The sequence below is a fragment of the Ovis aries genome, chromosome 5, assembly GCF_016772045.2.
Source record: "Ovis aries strain OAR_USU_Benz2616 breed Rambouillet chromosome 5, ARS-UI_Ramb_v3.0, whole genome shotgun sequence".
Classification (NCBI taxonomy): Eukaryota; Metazoa; Chordata; class Mammalia; order Artiodactyla; family Bovidae; genus Ovis; species Ovis aries.
In genome coordinates, this window is record NC_056058.1 from 79,790,166 (window position 1) to 79,816,358 (window position 26,193).

At 37.9% G+C, this 26,193-nt stretch overlaps 1 protein-coding gene across 3 annotated transcripts in view; it reads left to right on the forward strand.

The window, feature by feature from the left end:
* Positions 1-857: 857 nt before the first annotated feature.
* The window catches only part of LOC101123629 (V-type proton ATPase subunit S1-like protein), a 31,086-nt gene continuing 5,750 nt past the window's right edge, over positions 858-26,193 (forward strand). Inside the window, exons 1-8 of one of the 3 annotated variants that reach the window (XM_060415982.1) lie at positions 1,751-1,819; positions 2,406-2,467; positions 3,086-6,750; positions 10,628-10,674; positions 10,929-10,990; positions 12,454-12,683; positions 21,036-21,086; positions 24,128-24,365. In XM_060415982.1, coding sequence (XP_060271965.1) covers positions 6,536-6,750; positions 10,628-10,674; positions 10,929-10,990; positions 12,454-12,683; positions 21,036-21,086; positions 24,128-24,365 — 843 coding nt within the window. In that variant the 5' untranslated portion in view covers positions 1,751-1,819; positions 2,406-2,467; positions 3,086-6,535. Of the gene's footprint in view, positions 2,468-3,085; positions 6,751-10,627; positions 10,675-10,928; positions 10,991-12,453; positions 12,684-21,035; positions 21,087-24,127; positions 24,366-26,193 lie in introns of those variants that run through there. The other 2 variants (XM_004009062.5, XM_060415983.1) reach the window with 2 other exon arrangements.

Consider the following 26,193-nt stretch of genomic DNA (forward strand, 5'->3'; position numbering starts at 1 on the left):
TAAGAAACATTTAACATTTAAATCAAAAGCATTTGTATTTCATTTGCTAACCTGATTTTAATCAACTCAGAAATTAATTTGATGAAAATTGGTAGAAATTATGGCAGCAATTAGGCTCTGAACTTGATAAGAGTCTGTACTAGTCTGGATTCTCCACAAAAAACCAGTGGGAGATATATACATATATATGCACATATATGGACATATGGTTTATCATAGGAGTTGGATCATGCACTTATAGAGGCTATGAGGTCCCTACATTTGCAGTCATCAGCAAACCAGAGACCCGGGGAGCCAATGTTATAGTTCCAGTTGTAGTCTGAGTCTGAAAGCAGGAAAGGACTGATGTCCTTGCTGTAAGACAGATGGAGAATGTGCAGTCTCCCTTACTCCACCTTTTTGCTCTAGTTGAACCTTCAGTGTATTTGATGAGGACCAGTCACCTTGGAAAAGGCAATTTGCTTTGCTTAGTCTACTGAATCAAATGTTCATCTCATTCAGAAACACCCGGAGAGACACAACCAAATATATATAGGCATCTGACAGCCCAGTTACGTTGACCCACCTTAACCATCACAGAGTCATACCTTTGACAAGGAGAAGTACGTATATACTATATGGTATTTTGCTAGTAAACTGATGTAACATGGGTTTCGTCTGTTTGCGTTTTTAAGCTACTAAATTTGATGGAATACTTGAATTAGTTTATTTTCTAGGTGCAGTTACCTAAATATTCAAGCCCTGGAGTCACAACCATGTGACATGAAGTGGGAAATAATTATGTAATATTTGCGATAGGTTTATTCATTTTCCTCTACATTTTATTTAGCACCAACTTAGACCAGCAACTTCTTGATTTACATCAGTTTAATTAGACATGGTCTCTGTGCTCATGGAGCAGGCCTTCTGATAAGGAAACACTGTAAACAAGTAATGAGAAAGTAAATGTCTCAGTACAAATTGTGATATATGTTATGATGAGAGTGAACAGAAGACAGGGAGAATTAGAGGGGCGTGAAGTGATTCCCACAGCCAGAAAAATATGTACAGAGTCACTGAGGTGCATAAAAGCTGGCATGTGGAGGATGTTGAGAGGCTGAGTGCAGGCAGAGTGCTGTAAGCATGGTGGGGAGAAGGGTGAGAGAGACCGGCAAGGGCCAGGTCATGCAGGCTTTGTAGGAGGTGCTTGGATTTGGATTTTGAATCAGTTGGCAATGACCATTGTAATCAATTTGAACATTTGACTAATGGGATTTTCAGTCTGAGAGCATTTGGATGAATAGAGACTGTAGTCTGATAAATGCTAGACGCCCCTTAAGGTAAATATTAGAATTTAGATAGATCCATTTTTTTCCCCATGAGAACTCAATTCTGTATTGTCATATATGATTATGAAAGATAGGTTTTTTATATTCACATTTGTAGGTAACATTTCATTTAATAATATATAGCAAATCAGAAAATGAAGCAAATCCAAGTATTTTCAGTTGAAAAGAAGGCAGCATGGATGAACAGCTTCCTATTCTCTCATGGAAAATGTTGAGGGAATATTTTCCACACCCCTCTGCATTTTCTGTTTATCTTGTAAGTCACTAATTGCTCTTTGTTCTGGAATAGCTTTAGGATGTTTGTAAAACAAATAGCCTTGAAAGGTAGAAATAGTATCTTTGTCTCTAGCAAAGAGGCAGTTTGGCTTATAGCCTTGCAAACTTGAGTTTCTCTCCTGAAACGATACACACTGTGTGTACAGGTGTCCATCTGCACCCACCTGTATTACTTTATGGCCAAACAGACCGATGCTCACACTGCTTGCTCTTTGGTGAGTAATAAGTATAAAGTCCTTTGTTTCTGACCCATGAGTCATCTTTTGCTAGCACCCATGAAGCCCTAACAGGCTAACTTATTAGCTTCCAAGTTGGGGAAAACCTCAGACCTTCACAGTTTTGGATAGAGACCCCTCAGCTGTCTGAGCAGGCAGGTGCAGTGCCGCACAGGTGAGACCCCAGTGCTTTGCAGCCTGCACACTATCATATTAACATTTTTTTATCACTGATTTTCTCCTCCAGAGTCACAAGCTGTTCTCAGACAATCACATCTTAAGCGTGATTTCTATTTTAAAATGCGTGTGTGAAACCTACTAACTACTAATTATTCTGCTTTAAATATTCTTCACCAAGTGGGAGAAAGTTTCGACAACAGAATGCTACATTAAAATTTTAGAGGCATCCTGTCATACAATATATCAAGATGATACTTGATTTAAATTAAGAAATGTTGCATGTGTGTGTATGTGCCTGAATATATAACTGAAGCATATTTTCAAGAAAGTTTGCTACATAATAAGCACTAAGGGACTACTACTGTGGTTTCTGAGTGTTCACAGAACTGTTATTCTCATGGTACAGGATCATCGTGGCTTGGGTTCTCACCTCCTCCTGACCAGGAGTTTGAGAAGCAGTGTAATCAGGTACTACTTCTGCTACTGTGTGAGACTATGAGGGCTTGCTCTGGCAGCTGGAGGTGTTCTGTGTTTGCACAGGCCAATACAGCGGCCACTAGCCACATGTGCTTACTGAGCACTTGAAGCTTGGTTACTCTGAACTGAGATATGCAGAAGTATAAATTATACACCAGATTTCAGGCATGGAGCAGGAAAGGACAGTAAAAGATTTTGTTAATAATTTAAAAAAATTACTTTTCTATGTGAAATAATATTTTAAATATATCAGGTTAAACAAAATATATTGTTAAACTAATTTCACCTGCTTATTTTTAACTCTTTCAGTGTGGCTACTAGACAACTTTAAATTACATATGTAGCTCATATTTTGTTTTGATTGATCAAATAGAAATTAGATCTTTGCTACTCATAGCACAGCTAAGAGTCCTTAAGACTAGGATTGTCAGATGTAACAAATAAAAATGGAAGACATCCAATGGAATTTAGTTTTCAGATAAAAAACAAATAATTTCTTAGTATATTATGTCCCAAATATTGCATGGGGCATATTCATGAATAAAGTTATCTGTTTTTTTTTAATCTGAAGGTCAAAGTTAACCAAGTGTCCCAAATTCTATTTGACAGCACTGTCTATGATGAAAATCCTCATGCCCAGACCTGTCTTGCTCCTTGAAATTCCATGGAATCAGGGAAAGGACAGAAAAGTAAAAGGAAAGGTGAAGAGTGAAAGTGGAATGCAGTGAAAGAAAAGAGAAGAAAAGAAAATATAGTGAGAAATAGAAATAAGATGGAGCACAGATAAGCCTTTTTTATTTTATAATTTTTTAAGCAATTTTCTTCCTAATTTCTGTTTTTTCCCACTTCTCCAAGTATTGTAATTTTATCTCCTCCTTTTCTATAGGGCTCCCTAGAGCCACATTAAAAGATGCCAATTGTGCACAGTGGGCAGCAAGGAAAGGAGTGTCTCATCAGGTTCAAATCCCCAGCTTTCCTGTAATCCATCATCTCTGAAACACCACTTAAAATGGGCCCTTTTAGCTACCAGTACTTTGTCATTAAAGAGGTCAAGGTTCGTAAGTGTCAAAAATGGTGACACTTTCATTTTAGAGGATTTTCTTTATTGTGCTGTTTTAATTTTTGTTTTCAGTTGGCTCAGATGGTAAAGAATTCTCCTGCAGTACAGAAGACCTGTACTGTTTGGTCCCTGGGTTGGGAAGATCCCCTGGAGAAGGGAATGACAACCCATTCCAGTATTTTTACCTAGAGAATTTCATGGACAGAGGAGCCTGGCAGGGTGCAGTCCATGGGGTTGCAAAGAGTTGGACTTGACTGAAGTGACTTAGCACATAAACAAGCAACTGTTAAGAATTTATTGTTTGTTTTATGCTTTTTAGGTGGGGGTGGTGGGAGTAGAGGCTGGCAAAGAAGGAATAACAATAGAGATTCTTTATTTTTTCTAGTTATTGAAGTAAGAAAAGGCTTTCATCTCTTATTTATTTATTTAAAATTTTATTATATAGTGTCCTTCATTGGAAGGACTGATGTTGAAGCTGAAACTCCAGTATTTTGGCCACCTGATGTGAAGAGCTGACTCATTTGAAAAGACCCTGATGCTGGGAAAGATTGAAGGCAGGAGGAGAAGGGGATGACCGAGGATGAGATGGTTAGATGGCATCACCGACTCAATGGACATGAGTTTGGGTGAACTCCGGGAGTTGGTGATGGACAGGGAGGCCTGGTGTGCTGTGGTTCATGGGGTCGCAAAGAGTCGGACACGACTGAGTGACTAAACTGAACTGACAGACTGATAAAAGCACTTAAGATGAAATTCACTCTCTCAACACATTTTTAAGTATGTACTACAGTAGTATTAGGCTTCTCTGATAGCTCAGTTGGTAAAAAAAAATCTACCTGCAATGCAGGAGACCCCAGTTTGATCCCTGAGTTGGGAAGATCTGCTGGAGAAGGGATAGGCTACCCACTCCAGTATTCTTGGGCTTCCCTGTGGTAAACAATCCTCCTGCAGTGTGGCAGACTGGAGTTCAATCCCTGGCTTGGGAAAATGCCCTGGAGAATGAAAAGCTACCCACTTCAGTATTCTGGCCTGGAGAATTTCATGGACTGTATAGTCCATGGGGTTGCAAAGAGTCGTACACGACTGAGTCACTTTCACTCACAATATTATTAGCAGGCTAGAGTCCATGGGGTCTCGAAGAGGCAGACATGACTGAGCGACTTCACTTTCACTTTCACAGTCTTATATAGCAGATCTGTAGAATTTGTTAATCTTGCTTGCTGAAATTTTGTGCCAGTTAATTAGCAAGTTCCATTTCCTCCTTCCTTAGCCCCTGGAAGCCGCCATTCCACTCTTTGATTCTATGAGTTTGCCTGTGTTAGGTACCTCATATAAATGGAATCATGTAGTATTTGTGACTGACTTATTTCACTTAGCATAATGTCCTCAAGGTTCACCTACATTGTCACATATTGCAGAATTTCCTCTTTTTTAAACCTGAAATGATATTTTATTTTATATATGTATCACATTTTTGTCTATCCATTCATACTACCTCTTGGCTGCAGTGAATGGAGCTGCAGTGGACACAGGAGGGCTAATAGTTCTTTGAGATCCTGATTTCAGTTATTGTGGATAATTATCCAGAAATGCAATTGCTGGATCATATGGTAGTTTTGTTTTAAAGTTTTTGAGATCAATCTGCATATTGTTTTCCATAGCAACTGCTATTTTCCATAGCAACTCCATTTTGTATTCCCACCAACGGTGCACTTTGGTTCCAGTTTCTTCACATCCTTGACAATGCTTATTTTTTGGTAAACAGCCACCCTGATAGGTATAAGGTGATGTCTTTGTGATTTTGATTTTGATTTCCCTGATGTTTAGTGACACTGAGCACTTTTCTTATGCATGTTGGCTGTCTTTTTTTTAGACCACTTGAAAACTGAGTTATTTGATTTATGCTATTGAATTGTAGGAATTCCTTATATATTTTGAAAATTACCATATATCAGATGTATGTTTTGCAAATATTTTCTCTCATTCTGTAGTTGCCTTTTCACTCTGTTGATTGTTTCCTTTGCTGTGCAGAAACTTTTCAGTTTGATGTAGTCCTGTGCCTTTTTTTGCTTTCATTGCCTGTGCTTTGGCAGCATATCCATGAAATCATTGATGAAACCAATGTCTTGAAGCTTTCCCCCATGCTTTCTTGTAGGTTTTAAGTCTTTAACCCATTTTGAATTGATTTTTGTGTATGGTGTGAGATAAGGGTCCAATTGCATTCTTCTGCATGTGGATATCCAGTTTTCTGAGCACCATTTGTTGACAAGTCTGTCCTTTCCCCTTTGTATATTCTTGGCGTACTTGTTACCAACAGTAACTATCCCTGGTCAGTTGCCCCGATGTGCATGTATTTATTTCTGGGGTCTCTATTCTGTTCTATCGATCTCTATGTCTGTCTTTATACCAATACTGTTTTACTTACGGTAAAGGAATTGTGATCCCACCAGCTTTATTATTCTTTCTCAAGGTAGATTTGGCCATTCAGGGCCTTATCTAGTCTTCACAACAATTCTTTAAATACTTTGTCCCCACTCTGCAAATGCGGAGAAGTAACTTGTCTAATAATACTAGACAGCTAGCAAGAGCTAGAGGTGGGAATGCTCTTCAGTGCTGTCTGACTCCAGTCAGTACCCTTTACCGTTGCATTCCATGCCTCTCTGCAAATGGAGAGTCATGAATTCAATAGGAAACTGTGTATTAGGACACATATGTAAAATAGGTTAGCCTCAGGGAGTTTTACTTAGTCACTTGAAAAATGCATATGATACTTGTATAATTCATAGATTTTTGCGGAGAATTTAATAATTTTCTGAAAAGCATTATGAGATTCTTAAAAGTACAAAAACTATGCCAATTTCTAAAAAGAACTCAATAATTTTTCATTGAAATGAATAATTGAAGAACCTAAACAGACCCATTAGTTTCATTCTATACTCTAAATTCAGCAGTATCAGGCTCCTCCTTCCACCCTTCCCCACACATAATACATCCCGGGAATGCTCTCTTTTTATTGGATGAATGTATTAGTCACAAGGCATAAAAAGTACTGCCTCTGCTTGCTTTGCATTGATGAATTAACAGATGTGCCTGGTTTGAAGAAACAGATTCATTTCTTGATGGGAAGAAAAATTTTGTTTAGTTTTTCACTTATTTTTTTATGTACCGGATTTTCACTAACTTTGGACCAGATACTTGCCAGGAAGAATGTAAGGTGAGTAACTGCACATCTTTAAATATAATGCATCTGTGAACTTCAGTGCAAGTGTGAAATTAGATGATTCTGTAATTTTTTATGTTGTTGCACAGCTACGTTTGTTAACAATTCAAAACAGATATGCTAGATTAGATCATTTGATAGTTACTAAAATCATTGAACTAGAGTTTATAGATGAGAAAAAAATATAGTCTTTATTATAAGAGGGAGGAGTTATTTATTTGTTCAAAGTATCCAAAAAACATTTGTATTACGTATCAAAATATATGAGAAAATGACTCAAATCAGTGTTCGTATTTCTTTTATACTCACAAGTACTGTTAATTTCAGTTTTATCTTGCTGTTGTTATGTGAGAAGAGAGTAAGCAAAATTTTAAAAACTAAGAAATATATAACCTGTCCTCTAAAGAATAGATGTTAAATCATTTTACCTGGTAGGAGATGGTCATTGTATGGAGTACACACTGCTTAAAACTAACAAGCAAAATATTGGTTTCTATTTCCTTTGTCCTTTTGGCTTCTCTCTATACCATATAAGGGAATATATAGAGATTTCTCTATAAAGAAGAATATTCAAAATCTGAATAGCAATTAACTTATGTCATGGCTCCCAATTACTCATTATGTGCAATCACAGCGAATCTGTCAGGGGTTAGTGTGAACGCAAAGGAAAGTGTCAAGCAGGATCGTCTGCCAAAACTTGTGTTGAGGAATTCTTAAGTCATCAGCTAATAAAAACAGTAAGGACAGGCATTTTTTAACATCTGTTTTCTCATGTTTCAAATCAATTAGTTGTTTCCTTCAGGTTCACTTTCAAGTAATGTAAGTGACCTATACTCCTTAGGTGGTTAAAGCTTAGTAATATTGCCTCACCTGGTTTATATAGAAGTGACTGATTTGTGTATTACACTGATAAAATGTGCACTAGAAACTATAAAAATCCCAGTTCGGTTTTTGAAGCAGTATTAATGGTTTTAAATAATTTTAGCCTCAGAAGAGACCTTAGAAATCACACAAATCAATCATCATTTGTATCTAGTAATATGGCATATTAACTCATTGTGATAGAAACAACAGTTGCTGTTTTGTGAATGTTCTTTCAAATCATAAATCTGGATTTTAAAATATTTTTCACCTCTATGGGTAATTCAAGGTCCTTAAGTCTCTAAGAAGGATAATTGTATTTTAAGCCTGAAACATGTTTCCCATGCTTAGAGAAAGAAGGGGTCATCCCTCTTCCTTTACTTATTCGTTCCTCAAATTGGGTTTATACCTAAAAAAGAAAATCTCTTCCCTTTCACACAGCATTTCCTGTGATCTCCCTTTCCCCACTTCCCTTTTGAAGTTTGTTCATTAAGTTTTTAGCTCATTTGTGTATGTAACACATAGGTTTTTAATACTTGATATTTTTATATAGGCACAATGCTAAGTGCTGGTTATGCAGTGGTAGCAAAACAGGTAAAGTCTCTTCCCTCATGAACCTGTAAGTCTAGAGCAGAGGTGCTCATTAATCAGGTGCACAGTGTTATTACAGATAAACTGTGAAATGTTCTTTGAAAGAAAAGTATGGTAAAATGTGAACACATATAATAGGGGGATATTCAAAAGCAGAGATATTACTTTGCCGACTAAGGTCTGTCTAGTCAAGGCTATGGTTTTTCCTGTGGTCATGGATGGATGTGAGAGTTGGACTGTGAAGAAGGCTGAGTGCCGAAGAATTGATGCTTTTGAAGTGTGGTGTTGGAGAAGACTCTTGAGAGTCCCTTGGACTGCAAGGAGATCCAACCAGTCCATTCTGAAGGAGATCAACCCTGGGATTTCTTTGGAAGGAATGATGCTAAAGCTGAGGCTCCAGTACTTTGGCCACCTCATGTGAAGAGTTGACTCATTGGAAAAGACCCTGATGCTGGGAAAGATTGAAGGCAGGAGGAGAAGGGGACAACAGAGGATGAGATGGCTGGATGGCATCACTGACTCGATGGATGTGAGTCTGAGTGAACTCAGGGAGATGGTGATGGACAGGGAGGTCTGGCGTGCTGCGATTCATGGGGTCACAAAGAGTTGGACATGACTGAGTGACTGAACTGAACTGAACTGAACTGAACTAGTCTGAAAAGTTAGGGACAGCATTTCTGAGGGAGCAATATTGGAGCTGTGATCTGGAGGATATGTAGGATGTGATGAGGAGGTAGGGGGAAGCACAGGTTGGAGAACATTCCAGATAGAGGGAAAAGCAGGTACTAAGACTCTTAAGAGGGAAGAAGGGAACATGAAGCATTCAGGGAATTGAACTAAAGAATGCTAGTTAGTGTAGCTGCAGCAAGAGGGGTCGGGGGGAAATAATGAACACAGCGACTAAGGCCAAGACCCTTCAGGGCCTTGTTGGCCTTCGTAGGAACATGGTCTTCAATCCTGAGCAGAACATGAAGCAGCTGCTTCACCTTCACCTCCATGAAGGTGTGCTTGGGAGACTCTGAATGGAACACCTGGTAAATCAAAAATATGGCACCAGCCACTGCAGGCCTAGGGCTCTTGGTTAATTTTCATATATTGCAGAGATCCCTTTTACTGGAAAGTTTCTGAATATTATAGTGCTAATGTAGGTTTACTTTTTTTTTAAATTAAAAATCGATGTTTCTTAGTATGTTCACACAGATAATCCTTTAGTTCTACTTTAGTTCAAAGATCATGTAGTGATGTGAAAATGCATGTGTAGAGTATTTTGTCTTTGGTTGAGATTATGGCTTCCCTTAAAACCTCATTAGTTGAGTGGGCAAGGCCAATTCAAATTAGAGTTTATCTGAAAAAAGAAGTACACCAGCATTATTGTATGTCCATAGATTTACTGAAATGAAAATAAGCCTGTGTTGTGTGCTAAAAGCTTTTCATTAATGAACACATGGATTGGTTATGACTTGACAATTACTAAAGCTGGATGGTGGGAACAGGAACTAAGGGAGGGTGAGGGAACTTATATTTTTCTGTTTAAATCTGTGTATGTTTGCAATATTCCATGGTAAAAAGATGTATATCTTTTAACATAGCAATTTCACTTCTAAGAATTTATCTTAAGGGACTTCTCAGGGGTATGAACAAATAATCCAAGGTAATGTTCAATACTATTAATTGGAAACAACTTAAATACTTAATAGGGATTTAGTTAAATATATTAATGCATTCATATGATGTTAAACCAGATGAAATTTAAAATTATGTATGTCATAAAATATGTATACTTTTAAGTAAAAAATTATAGGCTTTAAGATAGTATGTTTATAAAAATTTGTTTTTAAATAATATAAAAAATAAGTTACCTTTGCATATAAGGTGTATGTGCATATATATAGAGTAAAATGCTGGAAGGACATACTATTATAATTTATATCTTCATAATTTTCAGAAATACTTTTTTGGAAATAGAGTCTGTTGTTTTTTTTTAATAAAAAGGGTTGAATATTTCTGCTTCAATATGCTAACAGTATAACATGGTATAAAATTTTACTGTAAAACATTTTATTATATTTTATAATTTAGTCATTTAGTTTATTCTTGGTTATTATTTATTTTGGTTAAACCTTAGTGTCTAGCATACTGCTTGTCTAGCATACTATTCTTGGAGTAGACTGTTTATCAATGAATAAAGATGAAGATTGATATTTTTAAGTTTTTTTCTTCTTTAAAATTTCCAGTCTTTTCCTTATTCCTTTGAAGAACATATATACTATTACTTTTTAATCAGAAATTCACTATTCAAGAGTGAACAGTTTTACAGGCTGTGATTCTCCTCCTCTTCTCTGAGATGTAGTAAACCAAAATGTCCTTAAAATTTCATATAAAATCTAAATGTATATATTTATTTATTTTTTTTTTCTAGTTTCATCTCTCGAACATCTCCAAATAAAGAAGTGGTTGTAAACAGTGGTAAGACTTGTAACTGCCCTTATGGTTCCCTCCGGGGCTGAGGAAGGGTTCTGTCTATGATGGGCTTCCCTGAACACTGGTACTTGCACCTGGAGTCTCTGATGTGAAAAATCTCTTAAATATTGTATTCTAAATTATGAGCCGAAAGTCTCAAGCCTGGTACATTTTACAGTGCTTAGCATATTATTGTCACTCAATTACATTAATAAACCAGTGACATTTTGCCTTTGTACTCATGTCATTTTATTTGACAGATCGACAGAATAGTGGAGATATGAAGCCAGTGCAGAATTTCACAGTGATACCAATCACACAGGTATGGACATTTTAGGAAACTAGACTAAATTATTAAAAAAAAAAAAAAGTAAACACATTTCAATCAAGTCAGAGCCACTGTGAAAATATAAGTAATAATTCTGTTAATAACTAACATTCTTGGTTGAACTTTGGGTGGGGAAATGTTATGGTAATCTTACAGTTGAAAAAACACCAAAGTTTTCCTTGTTGTCATATATAGTATTTTCGTTACAGTATTCAGTTTTACTTTTGTTGCCTTCCAGACAGGATCACTATAACTTGGGTTGCTGCTGCCTGTTTAATTTCTCTCTTATCTTTAACCTGGAGTTATTGGTATGGGATAGTTGATCTAGATAAGTGATCACCTCTTTCAGATAGAGATTGCTTTTGTGACCTCCAGAATGATAAACCAAAGTGCATTGTCTTGGGCTTCCTAGAAATCTGCAAAGGTTTCATAAGATGTAGAACAAGGTTAGAATATCTTGCTAGATTATGTATATTAAATGACCTGGAACTGCATTCTCCAGGACAGTAGACACTAGCCACTATTTAAATTTAAATTCAGCTATTTAAATTTAAATTCAATTTAGGTAATATTAAGTCAAATTAAAAATTAAGCCCCTCAGTTGCACTGGCTACATATCCAGTACATAATAGCCAATAACACAGAATGTCCTGTTGGATATTAATGGTCTGGAGGATTATGTTGTATTTCTAGAAACCTCTTGTTTTCTTTAACATATTAATTTATTTAAAGTTCTGAATTATTTGGGTTCTTATTATTTTAGAGATGATTACTGCCATTAGTGAATTTTTTTGAAATATTAGTAGACATTTTTTTTGGTGGTTTTAGGTTTACAGAAAAAAAAATTGAACAAAAATAGAGGATTAGAGAAGGCAATGGTACCCCACTCCAGTACTCTTGCCTGGAAAATCCCATGGAAGGAGGAGCCTGGTAGGCTGCCATCTATGGGGTTGCACAGAGTCGGACACGACTGAAGCAACTTAGCAGCAGCAGCAGAGGATATTCCCATATACTTCCTCAATCTACAACCCACACCATTTCTAATTTTCCCTATATTTAGAATCTTTAAAATAGATTTGATCTAACACTTATATAAAAGACTAAATTAATTAAATCTAACACTAATTTAATCTTTTAAATCAGTGTTAAAAGTTTTACGTTTGTTAAAACTGATAATTTTACCTAAAATTGATAGGTTATATTAGCATTCATTCTTCATATTGTATACTGTATGAATTTTAACATTAAAAAATTATACATTGTAATTTGTGGAACTGGGTTCATGTACCTTCAGGTATACCTATATTTTTAAGCTTGTTAGGTCTACCCATCTCCAATAGCATGGGCTGTGGAGCTAGCAGAGTAACAGGCTTTGAATCGGCTCTTTTGCTTCCAAGAAGCCTTCTGTACTATGGAAACAAATTCATATCTTAAATTTAATTTATTGGGTTCATTAGGCTCTCAACTATAATCTGAGCAGACGTTTAGAAAAAGAACCTCGGAATGCATTCAGCCATCATAGCCCAGTTAATGTCTCCATGGATGGAATTCCCTGCATTCTGTTTTGGGCCAAAAGAATAACAATTAAATTTAAGAATCAGACCTGGCTGGACCTTACAGATGAAGCTATTGGCCAGAAGGCAACAGTGGATGCTGGCAACTCAAAGTGCAGTGAAGAAAGTGCCATGTAAGTTGACTGCTTTGCTGGAGCAAGTCCTTAGGGCAAGTGTAGCCTATTAACTGGGTGGTCCAGTTTTCTGTCATTTCAGAAAGTAGAAGTAGGCTCCTTTGTACATGACTGTGACATACATTTCTGAGTAAATGTCTAAAATGAAAGAATAGGTTAGAAATCAGTTGTTTTAGTTTCTTATTTTTTCCCCAGTTATTTTCTTCTGAACACACTAGCTCACTGTTATATTGTACTTTGTGGAAGATCAGAATTTTGAAAATGAAGCTTCCCAAACTCATTCTGAAACAGTGGATGGATTCCAGGCTCTGTGTCAGCTCCAAATGTAAAGTGTCAAAGTACTTTTGTCCTAGCAGGGAGGAAATTCCATATCACTGAACAGAGTCATACATATTCTAGTGGGTGAAGCAGAGAAAGCTGACTCTATCTAGCCAGGGCAGGTATTTGATTCTAGGAAGTGTTCTGAAGTTGTAGAACATCGCCTGTTTGCAAATATGCAAGGGGCCAAATTTCAGAGAATTCTTTAGAACATTAAAAAATGATTAGAATAATTATTTTTCACTTGAGATAAGCATATCCCTTTTGAAGAGGAAATTAGTTTCCACTGCCTTTCTTTGCTTTTCAGTCATCCCAGCAAATATTTTTTTGCTTGTATTTGTTTTGGTCCAGAGGGAGGAAGTCTGGCATATCCCACTTGCTTTCTATACAACTCCTTGCTTTCAACATTTGTTGGTATAACAGAGGCTTTTGGAAGACTCTCTGCATTTGTTCTGGCCTGGTTTAGATGGGCAGAATGCTTCATATAAAACCATAACATGCTGTGTGTATGTGCGTGTATGTGTGTTTGTTTCTCTGTATTTTCCTTACATAATTTCATAGAAATACTTTTTTATTTCTGAACTTGTCATTTAAAAATTCTTGATGATGGGTAAAATGGATTATATTCATGTACACTTACAAGTTACATTGCAAGTTTTAATAAGTATATTGCTATTCAGAATGACTCTCTTTATCAGAGAGCTAGGGAGTTATAAGCAAAACGAGAGTCCACCCAGATTCTTTTATTCTGTTACGGCACAACTATCGAAGAGACTTCAGCATTGCTGAGAGCTCAGGACTTTTTCCTCAGGCTCTAATTAATTCCTTACAGGGCCCTTTATTTGTGGTCAGCGGCAGGGAGAGAGACTGACTCCCTGAGGATCATCTTGCCTGTCCATGGCTGACTGGCCCTCCTTGATTGCATTTATCCTAACCCCAGGGGGTTTGTGGGGAAGAAAAGGGCACCACAGATTTTTGCTGGACTTCAGAAACTTTAATTATCACTGAGAACCTAGAGACAGAAAGAATGAAAACTTAGCTTCTAGGTCCAGTTTTGCCAATGAGCTCTGTGACTTTACAAATAGGAGCCGCTGTAGGGTGAGATGGCGATGATGGCATCTGGTAATAGCAACTAACAAGGCTTGAGCACTTGGCCTTGGCCAGGCTCCTCGTGAGGACTTCACAGTCACGTCATCTGTTATCCCTTATAATGCTCTTGTGATTAAGTCTCTGAGTCACAGGTACAGTTATCACCTGTGTTTCAAGTGAGAAAATAAAAACTCGTGAGGTTAGGAAACTTGCTAAGATCATACAGCTTGTATGGTAATAGAGCTGGGGTCTAAAACATCTTTAACAACACCATTTTCCCCCCTCTCTTGGCCCTATCTAATAGGAGTATGAAAATCAAATGAGGAAATGTACATGTGAGAACTTTGTCAAGTGCTTCTCAAAGTTCTAATATTATTTTTCCAAGATACTAATGATAACTAGAGTAAAGTAGTGTCTAGTTACCCGGTAGAGAGACCAAGGGAACATTTGGTTTTTGCAATACACAAATTAATGATATTTTTTCTTTGTCACTGCCCAAGAATTCTAGTGGGTGAGTCCCAAGTGTGCATCACCCACCTTTTGGGGTCCTCAGGTGAGTGTGCAGGCATGCTGGAGAGCCCACCAAAGGGCATAAGTGGGAGGCTTCCCAGGATGTGAGGCGTTCAAGGACCAGCTGCTGACACTGTCCTTGACTCCTGTGAATTACACAGATTAGTGAGATGCCTTTCTCATGCTGACAAGGAAATCTTATATTCAAGAACCAGAAAGGGAGTTGCAGAAAGAACAAACCCAAGCAAAGACATAACCATGTAAGGTCAAAAGCACAGATTAAAAAAAGATGACCACATTTTAGTGCTTGGAAATAACATGTTCAGGGAAAGGCAAATTGTTGGCAGACAGATTTGCTACGGAAGTCTTTTTAAATAGTGAAAGCCTTACAAATAGAGCATGATCCCAGCATCTGTGTGTATTTTGAATTTAGGCAATTATAGTCTCAAGAATTCAGAATCTGCTTTAAACATGGGGAGAGGAGGGTGCTTGGAAAAGTAAAAGAAGCTCTTTTTTTTGAGTGAGTCCCTAGGTTGTATTTCCCCTTTATGGTGCATCTTATGGTGCATGGCTTGGCACATGAAGGAATCTCATTGATGATTGCTGAATTTGCATTGTTGAAACGAGGCCTTCTGTTGTTTACTCTGCCTCAGAGCATGTTAACAGCTTTCACTGAAACCAGGGCTGCTGGAGAAAGGTCTTGGGGCATCAGAAGGGTGGAGGCTGTTGAGCTGCTCCTCCAGAGATCTGAGTGGACACTACATGGCTCTGCTTTGAGCTTTATTTAGTTCATTAACTGGAGAGAGAGTTTGTGCATAACTAAGCTATTCTGACAGAATGTGGTCCACTGGAGAAGGGAATGGCAAACCACTTCAGTATTCTTGCCTTGAGAACCCCATGAACAGTATGAAAAGGCAAAATGATAGGATACTGAAAAAGGAACTCCCCAGGTCAGTAGGTGCCCAATATGCTACTGGAGATCAGTGGAGAAATAACTCCAGAAAGAATGAAGGGATGGAGCCAAAGCAAACACAGTACCCAGCTGTGGATGTGACTGGTGATAGAAACAAAGTCCGATGCTATAAAGAGCAATATTGCATAGGAACCTGGAATATCAGGTCCATGAATCAAGGCAAACTGGAAGTGGTCAAACAAGAGATGGCAAGAGTGAACGTCAACATTCTAGGAATCAGCGAACTAAAATGAACTGGAATGGGTGAATTTAACTCAGATGACCATTATATCTACTACTGCGGGCAGGAATCCCTCAGAAGAAATGGAGTAGCCATCATGGTCAACAGAAGAGTCCAAAATGCAGTACTTGGATGCAATCTAAAAAATGACAGAATGATCTCTGTTCGTCTCCAAGGCAAACCATACAATATCACCATCATCCAAGTCTGTGCCCCAACCAGTAATGCTGAAGAAGCTGAAGTTAAATGATTCTATGAAGACCTACAAGACCTTGTAGAACTAACACCCAAAAAAGATGTCCTTTTCATTCTAGGGGACTGGAATGCAAAAGTAGGAAGTCAAGAAACACCTGGAGTAACAGGCAAATTTGGCCTTGGAATGCGGAATGAAGCAGGGCAAAGACTAATAGAGTTTTGCCAAGAAAATGCACTGGTCATAGCAAACACCCTCTTCCAGCAACACAAGAGAAGACTCTACACATGGACATCACCAGATGGTCAACACCGAAATCAGATTGATTATATTCTTTGCAGCCAAAGATGGAGAAACTCTATACAGTCAGCAAAAACAAGACCAGGAGCTGACTGTGGCTCAGATCATGAACTTCTTATTGCTAAATTCAGACTTAAATTGAAGAAAGCAGGGAAAACTGCTAGACCATTCAGGTATGACCTAAATCAAATCCCTTATGATTATACAGTGGAAGTGAGAAACAGATTTAAGGGCCTAGATCTGATAGATAGAGTGCCTGATGAACTATGGAATGAGGTTCATGACATTGTACAGGAGACAGGGATCAAGACCATCCCCATGGAAAAGAAATGCCAAAAAGCAAAATGGCTGTCTGGGGAGGCCTTACAAATAGCTATGAAAAGAAGAGAAGCGAAAAGCAAAGGAGAAAAGGAAAGATATAAGCATCTGAATGCAGAGTTCCAAAGAATAGCAAGAAGAGATAAAAAAGCTTCTTCAGCGATCAATGCAAAGAAATAGAGGAAAAGAACAGAATGGGAAAGACTAGAGATCTCTTCAAGAAAATTAGAGATACCAAGGGAACATTTCATGCAAAGATGGGCTCGATAAAGGACAGAAATGGTCTGGACCTAACAGAAGCAGAAGATATTAAGAAGAGGTGGCAAGAATACACAGAAGAACTGTACAAAAAAGATCTTCACGACCCAGATAATCACGATGGTGTGATCACTCATCTAGAGCCAGACATCCTGGAATGTGAAGTCAAGTGGGCCTTCGAAACCTCACTACGAACAAAGCTAGTGGAGGTGATGGAATTCCAGTAGAGCTATTTCAAATCCTGAAAGGTGATGCTGTGAAACTGCTGCTCTCAATATGCCAGCAAATTTGGAAAACTCAGTAGTGGCCACAGGACTGGAAAAGGTCAATTTTCATTCCAATCCCTAAGAAAGGCAATGCCAAAGAATGCTCAAACTACCGCACAGTTGCACACATCTCACACACTAGTCAAGTAATGCTCAAAATTCTCCAAGCCAGGCTTCAGCAATACATGAACCGTGAATTCCTGACTTTCAAGCTGGTTTTAGAAAAGGCAGAGGAACCAGAGATCAAATTGCCAACATTCGCTGGATCATGGAAAAATCAAGAGAGTTCCAGAAAAACATCTATTTGTGCTTTATTGATTATGCCAAAGCCTTTGACTGTGTGGATCACAGTAAGCTGTGGAAAATTCTGAGAGAGATGGGAATACCAGACCACCTGACCTGCCTCTTGAGAAATCTGTATGCAGGTCAGGAAGCAAGAGTTCGAACTGGACATGGAACAACAGACTGGTTCCAAATAGGAAAAGGAGTACGTCAAGGCTGTATATTGTCCCCCTGCTTATTTAACTTATATGCAGAGTACATCATGAGAAACGCTTCACTGGAAGAAGCACAAGCTGGAATCAAGATTGCCGGGAGAAATATCAATAACCTCAGATATGCAGATGATACCACCCTTATGGCAGAAAGTGAAGAGGAACTAAACAGCCTCTTGATGAAAGTAAAAGAGGAGAGTGAAAAAGTTGGCTTAAAGCTCAACATTCAGAGATCATGGCATCTGGTCCCATCACTCCATGGGAAATAGATGGGGAAACAGTGGAAACAGTGTCAGAATTTATTTTGGGGGGCTCCAAAATCACTGCAGATGGTGATTGCAGCCATGAAATTAAAAGACGCTTACTCCTTAGAAGAAAAGTTATGACCAACCTAGATAGCATATTCAAAAGCAGAGACATTACTTTGCCGACTAAGGTCCCTCTAGTCAAGGCTATGGATTTCCCAGTAGTCATGTATGGATGTGAGAGTTGGACTGTGAAGAAGGCTGAGCACTGAAGAATTGATGCTTTTGAAGTGTGGTGTTGGAGAAGGCTCTTGAGAGTCCCTTGGACTGCAAGGAGATCCAACCAGTCCATTCTGAAGGAGATCAACCCTGGGATTTCTTTGGAGGGAATGATGCTGAAGCTGAAACTCCAGTACTTTGGCCACCTCATGCGAAGAGTTGACTCATTGGAAAAGTCTCTGATGCTGGGAGGGATTGGGGGCAGGAGAAGAAGGGGACGACAGAGGATGAGATGGCTGGATGGCATCACTGACTTGATGGACGTGAGTCTGATTGAACTCCGGGAGATGGTGATGGACAGGGAGGCCTGGCGTGCTGTGATTCATGGGGTCACAAAGAGTTGGACACGACTGAGCGACTGAACTGAACTTAAGCTATTCTGATTCCTTGGAGGAATTAGAGAAATTTCTGTTAGAGTAAGTGACCAGTCAAATTTATAAAGTACAGTCTAAGAAATGTATTTCATTTCTTTGAAGTGTTTTCATTAATTTGTAACAGATTATCAGAATACTGTTGGAGAAAAATTCTCTTGAAAACTTGCTTTAGTGAACAAATTAACTTGTAAAGTTACATTAGTGCTTCTATGGTATCTAGGTTCATGATGTTATGAAATAAAGATACTTCTTTTAGTGACCTTTTTAATATGGTTTATTTTATAAATACTTCTTCCCTTTCTCCATAAATAGTAGGAAGATAAACTGAGCTCAGTTACTGACATTTCTGTTTCTTGGTTAGTGTGACTGAGTTAATTAGATTATATTTGTGTGAGTTTTCTCAAACTTGTAATTGGATAATTTATAAACATGGACTTTGATTTTTTAGAATGTATATTGAGGTGTTATAACTTCTCGATGTTATAACGTCACATATCAGCATCATCTTTCATATATCTAAATTTCTCACATTTTCCCATTTCAGTTGTGTTTAGCTTTTCATCATCCTTATTTTTTAACCTGATTGAAATTTAAATGAAATACACTAAACTGCACATATTTCAGTATACAGTTTGGTCTGTTTTGACATATGCTTATATCTGTGAAACCATCATCACAATCAAGATAGCAGACATTTTCATCACACTCAGAAGTTTCCTTGTGCCCCTCTGTAATCCATCCCTGTGCATTCCCACCTTGCCAGATAACTGCTGTTCTGTCTCCTATCATTATAGATTAGTTTGCATTTTCTAGAATTTTGTATATTAATAGCTATCATAGAACAGTGTATACTCTTTTTTTTAGTCTGGCTTCCTTCACTTAGTTTAATGATTTTGATATTCTATGTTGTTGCATCTGTCAAAGGTATGTTTCTTCTTATCGCTGAGTAGTAAGTACTCCTTTGTATGGATATACCACAGTTTATCTATCCATCTACCTCTTGATGGAAGTTTGTTTTTTCCTCCAGTTTTTAGATAAGTTTCCAAATAAAGTTGCTGTGAACATTCATGTACAAGTCTTTGTAGGAACATATATTTTCATTTTTCTTAGGTGAATATCTAGGAGTGGAATGGCTGGATCATATATCATGTGTATGTTTAGCTCATTAAGAAACTGCCAAACTGGTTTTTTTTTTAAAGTAGTTATAGCATTTGCTTTCCTACCAGCATTGTATGAGCCTTCCAGCTACTTCACATCCTTCCTAACCTTAGGTATGGTCAGTGTCAGACTATAGAGAAAATATTATTATGTTTCTGTATGGTTAGCAATTTATGAACACATTTTGCTGAGATTTGGGTTAAAAGATACATCTTGTTAAGAGATGTACCTCCTCAGAGAAATGTGATTACACGTCAAGAAGTAATGAAGCTAGTGCCACTGAGATATTTCAGGGCTTGTAAACCCAGAGGCTTCTTATAATCTCCTTGGAGACATTTATTTACATCTATGGGTATTAGACACGCAGCCATTTGTTTCCTTTATAAAGAGCTGTTTGCTCCCATTCAAAGACTAGGTTGTATTTCCCCCTTATGGTGCATCTTTTGGTGCACGACTTGGCACATGAAGGAATCTCACTGAATGATTGCTGAATTTGCATTGTTGAAACCAGGCCTCCTGTAGTTTACTCTGCTGCAGAACACGTTGACAGCTTTCCCAAGGAAAATTTCTGTCGCTAAGGAAGTAAATGTTTTTCTCCTTCTCTCAGGAGATGAAGAAGAAAGCCCTCCAATATGAGCTTCCAGATTCATAATTTTAGTATTCCTCACCTACGTTATAAATCCCTGTATATGCAGGACGACATCTGGTTCTCAGAAGGGGGAAGAACTGGGCTAAAAGGGGAATCAATATGGTTATTTCTCTGAGTTAGTAATAATCTATTTCTGCTCCAGGAAATCTTGTGTTAACTTTTAGAAAAATGTGATTAAATATAGATAGTAAAAGCTTAAGAGTGAGCTTAAAAAAAAAAAGTTTTAGCCATACTGATTACTGTACCACGGCATCTTATTGTTTTATTTTGCATTTTCTGGATGACTAATGATATTGACATCTTTTCATGTACTTTGTGAAGTACATCTTTTGAACATTTTAAAGTTGGATTGTCTCCTTATCGAGTTGTTAGTGCTATTTGCTGTATTTAAGATACAAGGTTTTTTTTTTTTTGTATATATGTTGTGAATATTTTCTCCCATTCTATGACTTGCCTTTTTCATTTTCTTAACATTATCTTTTGAAGAGCAAAAGTTTCAAAAATTTAATATAAATTTATCAGTTTTTCATATTTTTTTCAAGGAACTTTCTAACCCCAAGATTGCAAAAATGTTTTCCTATGTTTATTCTATGTTTTATAGTTTTAGTTGTTACATTTAGACTTGTGATCCATTTGGGGGAAATTTTTTTAGTACAGTGTGGAGTAAGGGTTATTCTTATCTTGATAGACTGTATTTCTGTTTTTTAGGTTGTCTCTGAAGTTTGGTGATGCTGAAAATCCCAGAGGTCTTGATATAAGGTAGGTATGGATGCCACTTTGGAATATCATAGGCTCAAAACTCCAGATTAGCTCCATATAATTTATCCATTCCACATGTATGTATCAAGGGCCTGCTGTGATAAGCATTGTGACACACAAAATGCCACATTTACCTACTTTCACTGAAGAGTCAACGGTGTTACAATGGGATCCTATAGTAATACTTCTTTGGTTTCTATAATACCAGAGCGTCTGTATTTTTTCCTTCTTCCTTTAGTGACCTAGAAAATATACAAATCTGAGACTGTAATACCTCTTTCCTCTGAGCAAAGAATAAAATATGTTTAAAGCCAGAGCTGAGGCTCTAGTTTCAAGTTATTTTCTACATAGCTTCTTACAGCTGAGTCACACTTACCACTTAACAGTAACTAAAAATCCTCTGTTAGCTGAATTCCCCAGCAGACAATCAACATAGGTGTCCATTTTTCTGTGTTTATGTATGGAATAATATGTCTGCTAACGGTGGCTTAGCAAGCAGTTAGGAACGACTTCAGGAGTGGGGAGCAATTTGAAGGCATTTAAATTTTTTTCTTATAAAATTATAATGTTTCCTTTCCTACAGGATCAGCCTTTTAGTGGAGACAAACACCTGTGTCTTTAACATTACTTGAAAAACCCACAGGTTGTGCTAGGGCAATCTTTTGCAAAGCTGTGTTCTATGGAGCACTTTTGCTCTGTGTAAATGTTTATAAAATTCCCAGAAAGGGGGTCCTATGGTTCAACATGTTTGAGAAATACTGCACACCATGTCCTCTTGGAGATTCACAGTAGAAATGTGTATACTGAAGTCTCTGTGAAGATATGCTCTTAAGAAAAATGCTGTACTTAGGGACTTTGATTAACCACTCATTTCCTGGCTTGTTGTTGTTGTTGTTGATGGTTTTTCTTCACTTAGTTGTGATTTTGGTGTCTTTCTGAGAGATGAGCTTAGGTTCTTCTATTCCACCATCTTTTCTCTAATGCTTTAAAATTACAATTTTTTTTCCCTTATGATAAAGCTATGTGGCTACTTTCCTCTAGGTAAAAAAAAGTGTTATTGATATTTATATGTGTTTGGCCACCTTGTGAGATTCTATTTTCCTTATAAGGTTTCTCTGAAAGATGATGGCAAGTATGTTCTAAATTATGACCAATGAAACACTAGTATCCCATGATATGCAAGCAGATATTGAGAAAAGAGCTTTCTAAATTTAAACATAGGAAATGCTAGGTTAGAGGCAAAAAGAAAGAAATAAAGGGGGATTCGAGACAAGATGCATGTCTTGAAGGATTTTTTGAGCGTTTTCATTGGTGCATCACTGCTCCCACCTCACTGAGGCTGTGTCAGAACAGTCTCAGGCCATTATCTGAAACAGGGCTGCAGACAATGTGGCAGGCTCTACTGCAGCCCTAGCTCAAGAGAAGTCACTTCCGGGGATTCCAGAGGCAGCTTGCCCTTTCTGGGAATGGCTCTTGTGGCCTGCTCTGGAATGTCTGACTCCACAGTCCCCATCTGAGATGTTCACCACCTTCTGGCCTCCAGCATGCTTGGTGGGATTATTGCAGTGGACAGGGGTGGCCAGGCTCAATTGCATCCCCTAAAAAGCCTTTTTGTATCTGAGTCAGGAGCCCAGGGTGAGCTGCAGGTGTCCTAGATAGCATCGAATGTTTTACAGCACCAGGCCCACACAGGACACTCGCCAAGGATGCCTTTCAACTTAGGCAAGCCCAGCCTATTTTACAGATGAGGAAAGCTAGACCCAAAGAGGTTGTTGAACAGCCCTTATCATTACCACTGATAAGAACTGTATTTGTGAGAACTCTTTTGGCTGCATAAAGCCAAAAGGTAACTGATCGATGAATAGGATTGAAAATGTTAGCTTTAGATGCTTAACTGACCTCACCAGGGCAGCATCTTTCTCCATCTCTTGGCTCTGCTGTCCTTGTGTCAGCTTCATTCTCAGGCTGGGAAGATGGTGGCCAGCTGGCAGTAATTTACTTAAGCAACATGAAAGAGCTCTGTTGCCTAATGCTATAGCATAGCCATAGCAGAAGCACCAGGACTGCATCTTCTAAACCCTGCCTGGGGGTGTATGCCCTCTAAACCAATCACAATGACTAAATGGCTGCAATACACTGATTGGCAGGGCCAGATAGACTTCACTGAGAGCGGAGAGGGTCAGCCCTAATACACCAAGTTGCTGTTCCCAAAGGGAGCAGGAACGTAGCGGGAACGTAAGCTACAGGTGGGCAAAGTCAGAATAAAGCCCACGCTTTTACCCTGAGTGATGCTGATCTTGGCTGCTTACTTTTTAAAAATTTAAATATTGTTGATTCATAATGTTGTGTTAGTTTCAGGTGTGTAGCAAAATGAATAATCACATTAACATTTTTATCTCTTTCTAGAATTTTTTTCTATGCAGTCACACATTTTTTTAATGAAAAAAGTGATCATGACATATGCATATTGCACCTTTTTTTATTGCTAGAGAATATTCCATTCCAAAATGGCTAAGAGCTCTTGTCTCCGATTGGATTCTAAGCCCAGCTCCAATGCTTACTTGTTAGTCATTTAACCTCTTTGTGTCTTAGATTTCTCACCTGTGAAATGAGGATATTATCTATCTCATGGTGTTGCAGTGAAGATTAAATAAAATACACATAAAGAACTTAGATGCCTGACACATAGTAAGAGCTACTACTTTTATTTTTGACCATTATTTAGTTAATTCTGTATTATTGTCCACTCAATTTTCAGATTTTTTGCAATAATAAAATTATTTTAATTAAAAAAAAGAAAAAAAAAAACAAAGAATTCTGTATTTCTTCTTTTGTAGAAATTTGTCTTTCTTACTTTTAGGGGCTTCTCTGTTAATTGGCCCATGAAGAGCTCTAGTTCCGAACTAGAAAGTAAAGCCTCTCTCTGAGTCAGTTCTACTTCCTGACAAAAGAGGGCGCAATTGTACCGTTTGTAGACAATGCCCTGCGTCAGCAAATGTAAAAGTGCTTTCAGGGTAATACTGTTTTATAATCATTTTCAGATTCGCCCTTACCAGTTACAAGTTGTCTATCCAGAGATGGTATAGTTTGCACCGAGTCGAGGTTATTTTTAATAACTCAATTCAAGCAACTTTTAATGCAACTGGCATTTACGCTCCGTCAAGTTACTCCTACCATTGCCAGCGCGTCAGCAGCCTGCAGGCGGACGATGCCCTCTTGTTGCCCAGCGACACCAGTGACATGTCAAGCCTGTGGGAGGTCACTTTTGTTGATTTCCAGGTAACAAACTAAAACCTGTGCTCAGTGGCCCTGTGTGTTTGGTGCCAAAGAAACTCAGTGTTTGTTTCAAAACATAGACGTTTAAGGAAAAGAGAGTAGATATCTTTAAAATAATATCGGTATGAGTTATCTTCTTAATCTTCTAAGGTATGAAATAGAAAAGGATCAAGTATTTCCTCTTCCTGCACAGTGATCCCCCCATGCCCTCATCCCAAGAACTTGCTTTTACATTCAGGTTTTTCCAGTCCCTAGTAATTATCAGTGAGGAATGCCAGCAATCTAAGCCAGAGTGAAGCTGTGGCATGAAGCCTGGTGACTGACACTTCCTGGAGTGAGAGGCCCTTTTGGGGAGAGGAACTGTCGGACAATTATTTTATTTCCTTCAGGGAGAGGAGTAGTGATCTTATCAGGGCAGATAAGAAGTACGTCTGCAGTGTGAATGACAGGTTTGGCATTTGGCATAGGAATGGAACTGTCAGCCAGGGAGTCACACATATCTCAAAGATCCTCTTGACAGTATCTGGGGAAAGTCATGGAGACACAAGAGGTTCCTTTTCACCACCAGAATCTCAGGCTGAGGGACATCTGTCAACTTCATCCTGTTTACATGTTAAAACAGCTTAACTTGTTCTTCTAACTCACTGAAATAGGCAGGGTTTTACATGTCCCTTTTCTGGGTACTTCTTGATTTTTTCCATATATAAATGTATATTTATTCCCCTTGCCCCTAGCTTGGAGAAGTGTCGTGTGGTTGTTTGGGGTAGGGAAAGAGTTCCCATTTCGGGATTCGAAAGACATGGTTTTGAATTAACGTCTCAGTCACTTGGGCTGAGCTACTCCACTCTCTTGATTTCTGACCTGTCTTTATGGATGTAAAGAATTCATGGCCTAATATATGCGGCAACACCCAGGACCATATTAGGCATGGATTAGCATGGATTAACAGTGGCACTGTTGTAATTATATTACATACTTTGTCTTAAAAAGTTACCATAATGCTGCAAGATAGCTGGTATTATCCCTATTTTACAAATGAGATGACTGAAACTGGTGATTACGTAACTGTTCAAAGTGGTATAATTGGTAAATGCAAAGAGTCGGACACGACTGAGTGACTGAACTGAACTGAACTGAGAGGCAGCAGCAGCAGAGGCAGATTTTGAATTGTGGGCTGTCTAGCTCCAAAGATACTTTGTAATACATATAATGTATATATCTGTTTGTATAATACTTATAAAGTATATATTATATCTATTTCTTTTTCCTGCCCTTTCAAAAAAGAAGCAGGCAGAAAGGGCAATGAAGAGGTAATCATGAAAAAAGGACTAACTCACACCTTTCCTAATTAGAATAGAATTAACTGATTTATACTTCCACCTTGGTCCAGAAATGACTTAAAATGACTATAGAATACTTCAAGAAAAATAATTTTGAAAAAGAGTCAAACCACTTCACATCAATTAAGGATGATTATTTTATATATATATATATGTATATATATATATATATATAAAATCTCCCAAACTGAAAATAACAGCTATTGGCAAGGAGGTAGAAAAATTAGAACCCTTGTACATTGCTGCTGGAAATGTAAAATGGTGCAGCCACCACGGAAAACAGTGTGCTAGATCCTCAAGAAATTAAACGTGAAATTACAGTGAGATCCAGCAGTTCCACTTCTGGGTGTACACCTAAAAGGACTGAAAGCAGACACTTGAACAGATGTTTGTGCACTCTGTATTCATAGCAACAGTATTGACCATAGCTAAGAAATGAACATAACCCAATGCCTGTCAATGGATGAATGAGAAACAAAATCTAGCATATG